General features: G+C 32.8%; 1 protein-coding gene across 12 annotated transcripts in view; it reads right to left on the bottom strand.

Moving 5' to 3' along the window:
• Window positions 1-727: 727 nt before the first annotated feature.
• LOC129906890 (protein Fe65 homolog) overlaps window positions 728-10835 on the bottom strand; it is a 359219-nt gene continuing 349111 nt past the window's right edge. For 10 of the 12 annotated variants that reach the window (XM_055982875.1, XM_055982865.1, XM_055982873.1 and 7 more), the window contains 2 exons: window positions 959-1138; window positions 728-905 (listed from right to left, as the gene is read on the bottom strand). In XM_055982875.1, the coding sequence (XP_055838850.1) occupies window positions 762-905; window positions 959-1138 (324 nt within the window). In that variant the 3' untranslated portion in view covers window positions 728-761. Of the gene's footprint in view, window positions 906-958; window positions 1139-3669; window positions 5090-10835 lie in introns of those variants that run through there. The other 2 variants (XR_008770866.1, XM_055982874.1) reach the window with 2 other exon arrangements.

Here is a 10835-nt window from a genome sequence, read left to right as displayed (position 1 = left end):
GAAGTATCGATATACTCGATATTTTTTTGTTATCGATGCTATCGATATTATGTCAAAGTTTAACCAACACTAAATTAACAGTTAAATTAATTTTTAATGGAAAACATGCTATGTATTTGTGCAAAAGAGAACATGTTTTTGTTTTTGTGCGAAAAAACGATAACAATGTAAAAAATTCCGATTTTTTTTTAAAAATTTCAAAAAAAATCACTAAACTTTCAAATAAATTGTTCAAAATTGTTTACAATGTAGCTACGGTTTGAGCAGAATTATTAGCAATATAAACATTGTTTTTGATTGAAAAATGACTAAAAACAGTGGAAAAATCTCAAAATAATTGAAAAAACTTTCAAAAAAAATTTTGTTCGAAGTCGTACCGATAAATCGAAAAACTAATGATGCCAATGGATTTCTCGGGTCCGAAATAGGGCGAAACAGTTAATCGCGCGCCTGTCTCAAAAATTTTTTTCAAAAAACTTGCACAGTGTTATTAAAAATAAAATTATTTTAGAGAAAGAACTTGGAAAAACCTACCAAATTGACTTCAAACCTACCAACCTACCCAAGGTGAAAAAACCTACCCAGTTTGGTAGGATCCTACCCACTCCGGCAACCGTGCTAACAACCGCCATCCCTAATGGAAAGTAATTATTGTGTTTGTAATATTCCAAAAAAGCATTGGGCGTTATTAGAAATTACATTTTAGTAAAAAGGAAAATTAGACATCTTATTTTATAAGCTATATTTTCTTATTAATTCAATTAGGGTAAATCACACTTGTCCTTTTTAAGTGATAATGAGTTTATGATATCTTTAATTGTTGCTCCAATTCCTTTGCTGGATGTACTTGAATCAAATGATAAACTATTTTCTGGATGTGCATCTAGGCACTTTTGATATCGGAGCTGTGGGATAAACATTTGAGTAAAACATTCAAATTTAAATAAAATTCTTAAACCTTGCAAGCTGCTTCCACTGTTTTACAAAGGGCTCCACTTGAAGGCTCACAATGAAAAACATGAGCCACAAACTTATTACGTGCGGTGTGAACGATAAAAGCGCACTTTTTGAAGTTTTTCCCAATTCCCAGAAAACTTAAGTATCGAACTCTGCATTCAGCTATGAGTCTGCCATAGTCCTGTAAAAAATAAACAAAATAATATTAAGATATAAATAAGAGGTACTTGTTCATCAAAATGGTAATAGTTGAAGGGAATGTAGGTATGAATGAAGGGACGGGTATGGTTTGTTTCGCTTTTCTTATTTCGGTTTTTGGTTGTTTCGTCTAAGTCGATTCGCTATTTTATTGTTTCGTATTTTTGTTGTTTAGTTTTTTATTTATTTCGTTTTTCCTTATTTTGACAAACTTATACTCCGTTTTCTTATGACTTCGTTTTTATTTTATTTTGTTATTGATTACTTCGTTTTTTCATTATTTCGTTTTGGAATTAAGTTTTCTTTAGTTCACATGGACTTTAATTATTTCGCCACCATTTGTTTCGGCCATTTTTTTGTGGATGTTAATAGCCTAATTCGCGCGAAAAAAAAGAAGAAAAAAGAAAAAAAAAAAAAACAAGGAATTCGTTATAATTTAAGGTAACAGATCTCTTATATTATAACGGTTTGCTTATCTTTAATACAAAAGTCTTCAAAACCCAAAACAATCCACAAAACTAAAGATGGACTAACCAGATACCAAAATAAACTAAAAGCAAAATGAACCTTGGAAAAACAACTCATTGCACTTGTTATGAAAATGCGAAATAAATAAAAATCAAGAAGTGTACGAAAGTACAACAGTAGCAAATAATAGTACCTACTAAATTATACATTGGGCAATGCTTATAAATTACATTCCACAATTGAGCTACTTTTTTTAAAGCTAATAAATTGATGATTTGACTGTACGAATCGGCTGTACCATAGGTCTTATGACAAAAATAAAATATTATAACGATTTATACTTTCAAACTAAGTGGTTGAGTTTTATTTCGAATTATTCTAATCAAACTTTTTTTAATACAAAAATTTAAGAAAATTATTAAGAGTGATTAAAACAAGAAGACACAAAGCGAAGTTATAATTGGGCGAAGTGATCGAAATACGAAGTAAACGAAAACCCAAATAAAGGATGGCGAACTAATAAAAAAAATTTTGTCAAAAACGAAATAACACAAATCGAAGTAAAAAAGGGGAAACAATACGCGACCTTAGAACAACAGGGTTCTTAGTACACCTAAGTGTGTTTTGAGAAAAACGCTTCTGAATATTCAAACACCTTTATACCGTCACTGTGTATGAAAAGTTTGATTTTTTGTTTACAATTCGATGAGTTTATAGAAAATCTTCAAGATTTTAGCTTGGAATGCGTTGAAATAAAAAGATTTAAATAATGTATTTCTTTTTGTTTAAGAGTGGTGGATTACGGCAATTATTTATAGTTTTGAGAATAAATTCTATTTCAAAATAATAAACAAAGTCTAGTTGCTCAGCATTCAATTTTTTCGTCTAAACATGTAACAAAGTTCTAACTGCAACGTTGTTTGAAGTTAGAACCCTATTGCTCTCAAATCAAATCGAAAAAGAGGCAGATAGAACTCTGTATCTCTGGATATTTTGTGAAACAAAGTAGACCGAGAGCCCAAAACAGATTTTGGGAGTTTTTGGATAACCGAAAATGGGTCATATGTATATGTAGGTAATAGCGTCCTGATGAAGAATTCGAAAGTCTGGCAGGTTTATTTCACGGCATTCTATGGTTAATGGGGAGTTGAAAAATGCATTTTTTCCGATTTTTGTGTCGAGTATATAACCACTTAAATTCATATAGAGCCGATAAAGGGCGATACCTTGATTGCAAAAAGTTCGGTCCCAGACGTTTTATTCGCGGCATTACCCTTGCCAGACGTCCTTGAAAATTCGCGAAATGCGATTTTCATACAAAAGTCGAATATTATTTTTTGCAAGATATATAACCGTCTAATGGTACCTCTTAAGAAATTACCACTACCCATTGATAAAAAAAAAATCAGTGCCAGACGTTTTAATCACGGCATTACCTCCACCAGACGTCCTTAAAGAGTCGCGAAATAGCGATTTTCATACAAAAGTCAGAAAATTATTTTTTGCGAGATATATAACCGTCTGGTGGTACCTCTTAAAAATTACCACTACCCATTGATAAAAAAAAAAATTAGTGCCAGACGTTTAAATCACGGCATTACCCCCACCAGACGTCCTTAAAGGGTCGCGAAATAGCGATTTTCATACAAAAGTCAGAATATTATTTTTTGCAAGATGTATAACCGTCTGGTGGTAACTCTTAAAAAATTACCACTACCCATTGATAAAAAATAAATTAGTGCCAGACGTTTAAATCACGGCATTACCCCCACCAGACGTCCTTGAAGAGTCCCGAAATAGCGGTTTTCATACAAAAGTCAGAATATTATTTTTTGCAAGATATATAATCGTCTGGTGGTACCACTTAAAAAATTACCACTACCCATTGATAAACAAAATTGGTGCCAGACGTTTTAACCACGGCATTACCCCCACCAGACGTCCTTGAAGAGTTCCGAAATAGCGACTTTTGTATGAAAATCGCTGTTTCGAGACTCTTCAAGGACGTCTGGTGGGGGTAATGCCGTGATTTAAACGTCTTGCACTAATTTTTTTTTTATCAATGAGTAGTGGTTATTTTTTAAGAGGTACCACCAGACGGTTATATACCTTGCAAAACATAATATTCTGACTTTTGTATGAAAATCGCTGTTTCAAGACTCTTCAAGGACGTCTGGTGGGGGTAATGCCGTGATTTAAACGTCTGGCACCAATTTATTTTCTATCAATGGGTAGTGGTGATTTTTTAAGAGCTACCACCAGACGGTTATACATCTTGCAAAAAATAATATTCTGACTTTTGTATGAAAATCGCTATTTCGCGACTCTTTAAGGATGTCTGGTGGGGGCAATGCCGTGATTGAAACGTCTGGCACTAATTTTTTTTATCAATGGGTAGTGGTTGTTTTTTAAGATGTACCACCAGACATTTATATATCTTGCAAAAAATAATATTCTGACTTTTGTATGAAAACCGCTATTTCGGGACTCTTCATTATCCTCACTCTCTGGTGGGGATAATGCCGTGATTTAAAAGTCTGGCACTAATTTATTTTTTATCTGGAGGTAGTTGTGATTTTTTAAGAGCTACCACCAGACGCATATAAATCTTGCAAAAAATAATTTTCTGACTTTTGTATAAAAATCGCTATTTCGCGAATCTTCAAGGACGTCTGGCAAGGGTAATGCCGCGAATAAAACGTCTGGGACCGAACTTTTTGCAATCAAAGTATCGCCCTTTATCGGCTCTATATGAATTTAAGTGGTTATATACTCGACACAAAAATCGGAACAAATGCATTTTTCAACTCCCCATAAACCATATAATGCCGTGAAATAAACCTGCCAGACTTTCAAATTCTTCATTAGGACGCTATGACCTACATATACGTATGACCCATTTTCGGTTATCCAAAAACTCCCAAAATCTGCTCTGGGCTCTTAGACTAGTTTTAAGTGGAAGTTAGAACCTTATTGTTTAAATCTCAAATGAAAATTGTGCAGATAGAACTCTGTAGCCCAGCTTATCTTCGAAACGGAAAGAGATAGAGCAAAATAGATAGCGGGAATCGAAAGAGCACCACGATTTTACCTAGATTGGATATATAACTCATTTTTTTCAAAATTGTCGGTTAGAACCTTGTTGTTTTGAGGTCGCGAATAGGCACCCTGAAGGGGATATGGTTTGTTTCGCTTTTCTTATTTCGGTTTTTGGTTGTTTCGTGTAAGTCGATTCGCTATTTTATTGTTTCGTATTTTTGTTGTTTAGTTTTTTATTTATTTCGTTTTTCCTTATTTTGACAAACTTATACTACGTTTTCTTATGACTTCGTTTTTAGTTTATTTTGTTATTGATTACTTCGTTTTTTCATTATTTCGTTTTGGAATTAAGTTTTCTTTAGTTCAAATGGACTTTAATTATTTCGCCACCATTTGTTTCGGCCATTTTTTTGTGGATGTTAATAGCCTAATTCTCGCGAAAAAAAGAAGAAAAAAGAAAAAAACAAGGAATTCGTTATAATTTAAGGTAACAGATCTCTTATATTATAAGGGTTTGCTTATCTTTAATACAAAAGTCTTCAAAACCCAAAACAATCCACAAAACTAAAGATGGACTAACCAGATACCAAAATAAACTAAAAGCAAAATGAACCTTGGAGAAACAACTCATTGGACTTGTAATGAAAATGCGAAATAAATAAAAATCAAGAAGACACAAAGCGAAGTTATAATTGGGCGAAGTGATCGAAATACGAAGTAAACGAAAACCTAAATAAAGAATGCCCGAGTCGAACATTTGGTACTATTTAAAACATATTTTAAACCGAAACATTCTCTGTAAAGATTTAATAGGATATAAATATCACCTATTTTTTAAAGGAAATAACCTCTACTTAAGACCTCAAACAGTCGGTTATCGGAAAAAATCCCATTTCGGGTAGTTATTTAGGACCTAAATACGCTACAAGAACTCATTAGGCTCTATTGATTCTGATTATATTTCGCTTTTTGTTCTCATTAGGGTTTAAATATTCTTAATAGGTCCTACAATTTTCAATTACCTAAGATATTCTTGTTTAGGCTAAATAAAATGAATAGTGTCTTTGTTTTTCTGACCATTCAGTACTTAGCTGAGTGAACATTTAATACTTTAAACAAACACCAAACTATTACTTTTATTTATTATTAATAAATCATTTGTTGTTGAAGAGTCAAAAATGTACTATACAATATACATATGGAGGTTTCAGAAACTGACCAAGTCAAAAAAAGAAAACAAAAACAAATCTAGTTCCAAAATCTGCACAAGATTTGACTCTACCGACGTCTTTCATTACTTTCAAACAAAAGTGTTTCGATTCAAATTGTCATTTGTTCGAAAAAAATATATATTAGTTTCAATGGAAACGAATTTACTTTAACTCGTTATATCTCCGAATTGACTTTTTGTGACTTGGTTCACTTCAGCTCTTAGCCCTCCATATGTAAGTTTGGAAAAAAATGTTTATGTAAACAAAACAAACCGATATTTTGTTTATCCTTAGCAATTATTTGTTGTTGTTTACATAGCAAAATTTTTCTGAGCTAAGTACTGAGCTACCAACAAAACACGGCTCACACAGAAATCTGTTTATTATATTGATCCAGATTAATAGCAGTTTTACCTGTTTAGCTCAGAAAAGAAATCCGAAAACATCGAGCATATCGAGCATTCTCTGAACATCCTTTGAACAAAGTGTGCTCCGAGCACTCAGAATTATTTTTAAAACACACACACTACACTTAACACTTACTTGCCATTATTTGACATTTCTCATTTTAATTTTCATTTTCTTTTACGCTAACAAAACTTTAATAAAAATGAAAAAACTAAAACTAGACCGACTACAACTGCACTCCTGCGCCATTTTTAATTATTGGAGAGATTTTTTTTCACAAAATTTTTATTTTTTTTTTATTTTCTATCACTTGAGTTTTTTTTATTTTCAATAACTTGAGTATGTTTCATGTTTTTCAAAAATTAAAATCACCGCGCGACTACAAATTCATTGATCCGCGCTCGGAAAATGACCTACTTCGAATGGTCTTTAATGTGTCAAGTGCAATAGACCGAGAGCCCACAGCAAATTTTGGGAGTGGAGGTATAACCAAAATGTGAGTATGCAGTTTTATAGCCTTATGCGTTCTAATAACGAATTCAAAAGTCTGGCAGCTTTAAATCGCGGCTTTATATGGTTTTCGGGGGGTTAAAAAACGCAAGTTTTCCAATTATAATATGAATAAGCTAAGTAAGCAAAAATTCACATTCTGATAATGAGGAATGATGCTCTGTCATTTCCCCTAATCCTCAATACTTCAATCTCGGTGATACGACAAATAGTAATCAAGATATAAGCTTTTTTAACTAACAATATCAGCTCTCTTCTTGGAGAGTTTTGAATTCAAAATAATAAACAAAATATTAAACAGAAAAGTCTCCAAAACAAAGCCGCTTAAAAAGCTTATATCTTGAGTTCTATTAATCGCATCGCCAAGATTGATGTCTTCAGGCTTAAGGGAAATGACAGAGCATCAATTGCTGTATAAAGAATATGAAATAGTTTGAATTTAGCCTACTAATATGAATTGGAAAACTCACATTTTTTAAACCTCTGAAAACAATATAAAGCCGCGATTTAAAGCTGCCAGACTTTCGAATTTGTCATTAGAACGCATAAGGCTATAAAACTGCATACTCACATTTTGGTTATACCTCCACTCCCAAATTTGCTGTGGGCTCTTAGACTACAAGAGACAATGGAAAAGATCATGCTTGTCTGAACTTGTATTTTTAGGACTTAACTAGAACTTGGAGTTTTGATAGTCTCTAGCTTAAAGAGTACAAATTTAGGGGTTAAACATTCTAAACACATAAAAACATTTAGCACTTGAAAAGTGTTTGAGTTTTAATAGTCTCAACCTAGCTTAAAGAGATTTTCAAGTACATATTAAAGTCTAAAACTTCAGGGCACAAATAGAATATTTATGATTAAACTATAGTGTCTTCAGTTTTAAAAGTCTTTAAGTATAAGTAGTGAATGTTTCTCAGGAGAAACTGAGTTTTGTAAGTGTACAAAGTTCATATTTAGGTTCATTTTAAAATGAAAAGTATTAAAATAGATTCTATTACATATTTTGAGTGCTAAATTCGTACATAAAGTTCGACTCGGGTGGCGAACTAATAAAAAAATTTTTTTCAAAAACGAAATAACAGAAATCGAAGTAAAAAAGGGGAAACAATAGGCACCCTGAAGGAACACTTAATAATAAACCAAATATAGAAGGACAAAAGAGTGGAAGTTTATGGTGAACACGCAGGCCCCAAGATGTCGACATTCATCGACTGCAAGAAAAATGAGTGGGAGTGGCAAGTTTGGCTCCCAAGGATTGTACAGGCACAACCAACAAAAGCAATAGAAATGAAGATGTACACAAGGATTAATGTTGCTACACTCCCCTCCCTCGGGGACAAAATCCATGGGTGGTCAGAGCATAATATTGGCGCCAAGCCCCACAGTTCAATTAATCCACATGCATCGGCGCGTCGCACAGTGCGTTGATTGTATGGAGATGTTGGAAAAAAATCAAATTTTTAAAAATAAGTTAAGTTGGGAAAAAAAAATTGTTTTTTAATGTTATAACAACACGTTTTACAAACTTTAGCGAAATTTCCACGCCCCCTGCCACGCCCACTTCTGAGTGTGCATATTTATATCTAGAAAACGGCTTGCACAATTTGAATAAAATTGAAGAAATTTGATTATCTAGGCGAGTTCAAAAATACAAACTAGTGTCGACCCTATTCGCCCCCTGCCACGCCTACTTTTGTATACATGATTCAATCCAGGAAGTTGTTTGTATGGGAATTCGGGAAAAAAATAAAAAAACTAGTGTTTTGCTAAGATTTCTTGATTTTCAGGCTCTAAATTTGATTGCATATTTAGTTTTGACTTCATTAACTGCAAAACACCACGCAATCGGGCTGTTGAGTTGGAAAAACAAACATCAAAAAGCTCCCTAGCTGAACACATTATGTAAAAAATACTCGTAAACAAACACTTGTTGCAAGAGAAAGCGCAAGTTTCTGCAGAAAAAACTTACTTTTTTTAAAAGTTATAATTGTTTTCTTTCTTTAAATAAAAACACTTTTTTCCCATCTGACCCCTCTCAAAATATATGGCTAATCAAAGTTAGTACTTTCCACGAACAAAGAAGCTTTGATTTGGACTCTCAAAAAAAATTTATATTTACATGTAGAAAAAAAATATGCTGTTAGAATAATTATATTTTCTCTCCTGAATGTGAACCTAGCAAAAAAAATATCATATGTTCCTTTTTTCTTCAGTAAATTGTCTTTTAACCGGTAACTACAAATCTTACTCTAATTGTTTGTTTTTTTGTATTGATCTTCTGAGGATCTCTGACAACAGAAAATTGAACTTTATCATAAATTAACTGTCGATTTATTCATTCAGACTTATTACCTTGAATTTGGCATACTTGCTTCACATTTTTGGCAAATTTTTTTTTTTGATTTTTTTCCACTAGTCGCCGCACTGTGCGTCGCGTCACAAAGTCTGCTTCTACACGAAGACCCAAGACGCAGAAATTGTCTTCGAATTTCCTTTTTTTCGTTTCGTTTCGGTGCGTCGCGCGCTTCTACACGTAGTACCTATTTTTTATAAGACGCAAATTTGACAGCTATTTTTTTTATTGTTTTATTTGTTCTCGTTTTCGTTTGCATTTTTATTCCAAAATAAGCACCAAAATATACAAAAAATAACTTCATCTGGCTATGTGCAACGAAAACATTTAAATAAATAAAAACAAAGTTACTATACACCCAAATTATATATCTACATCCGACGAAGCGAACTCTGCGACCGACGAAATCAATAAATGCAAAACAGCAAAAAAAAGGAACAAGATCAAAGAGAAATGTCAAAGTGAGTCTCGAAATTTTCGACCGGAGACTCACAGGGTAGAAAATCTTCCTTCCCTTTTTTACGAACTTTCTTTCTCCCTTGCTCATTTGCGTCTAGTAGTAGCAGACATTATTAAGATAGGTGTGCCCAGGGGCGCAAGAATTGATGGGCGCCACTTTCACAAAGGCGTCCCAATTTTTTTTCTATTTTACTTTTTCAACGGCACTCGTATTTTTCGTCCTAAGCTTTTTGAAGAATGAAGGCGCCTCCCATTTTGGGTTAATTTGTTTGGCTTCCGGAAGGACAATGGTGTCCAAAATCTTCGTCCATCTTTGAAGAACAAGGCGCCCCAATATCTTTTGAAAGACTAAAGCAATCCTAATGTTCCTCCAACCAATTCAATTTTTGCAAAGTCGTCCCTATATATGAATCACTAAATCATAGCTGATAATGTGGAGATGGAGTGTGTTTCTTAATTTTTTCCGGATATGGAAAAGAATAGACCGACGGAACAAAATAGTTTATGGAGAATATCCAGACTGTAATAATGAATAAAGAAACAGAAGGAGACGGACAGAATCCCGAAATCCAAAATCCTGAAAGCCCAAAAATCCCGAAAACTTAGAATCCTGAAAACCTAAAATCCCGAAAACCCTAAATCCCGAAAACTTAGAATCCCGAAAAACCAAAATCCCGAAAATCCTAAATCCATAAAGGCCAAAAATTGATAGCTTCTCCATTTCTCATAAGAACTACGTTTTTGTGTTAGAATAAAAAAATTGGTCTGTGTTCCCCCCTTCAGGCTTGATTCAGCCTTGTGCGTTAAGAAAAAAAAAAGATACGAAAACCACCACCAAAATGCAGAGTAATTTTTTTCTTTTTCAGTATTCTCAACTGGCCAAACCAGGGATCTTTTTTTTATTTATTTATTTTTCAAAAAAAAAAAAAAAAAATTGTTTGTGTGATTCCAATAAATATTAAATATATAATGGTTGATTAAAAGAATTGTTGGTTTTTTTTTTGAAGATTTTTTTTTTTATTTCAAGAGAAATTACAGTTTTATTCTTAATGAGACAAAGTTTTTTGAAATCACATTTGAAACAAATTTATATGTTAAATTAAAGTTTATAAATAATTTTTCACTAAAAGCTAGTGAATTAAAATTTTTTTTTTAAATTCAATTTATCATATAAATTTGTTTCATGCGTAATTTCAAAAGGTTTAGTTTCACTAGGAACAAACTATTTC

The sequence above is a fragment of the Episyrphus balteatus genome, chromosome 1, assembly GCF_945859705.1.
Source record: "Episyrphus balteatus chromosome 1, idEpiBalt1.1, whole genome shotgun sequence".
NCBI classification, from domain to species: Eukaryota; Metazoa; Arthropoda; class Insecta; order Diptera; family Syrphidae; genus Episyrphus; species Episyrphus balteatus.
The sequence above is the reverse complement of the archived record's forward strand: the minus strand, read 5'-3'. Positions and strand labels throughout refer to the sequence as shown.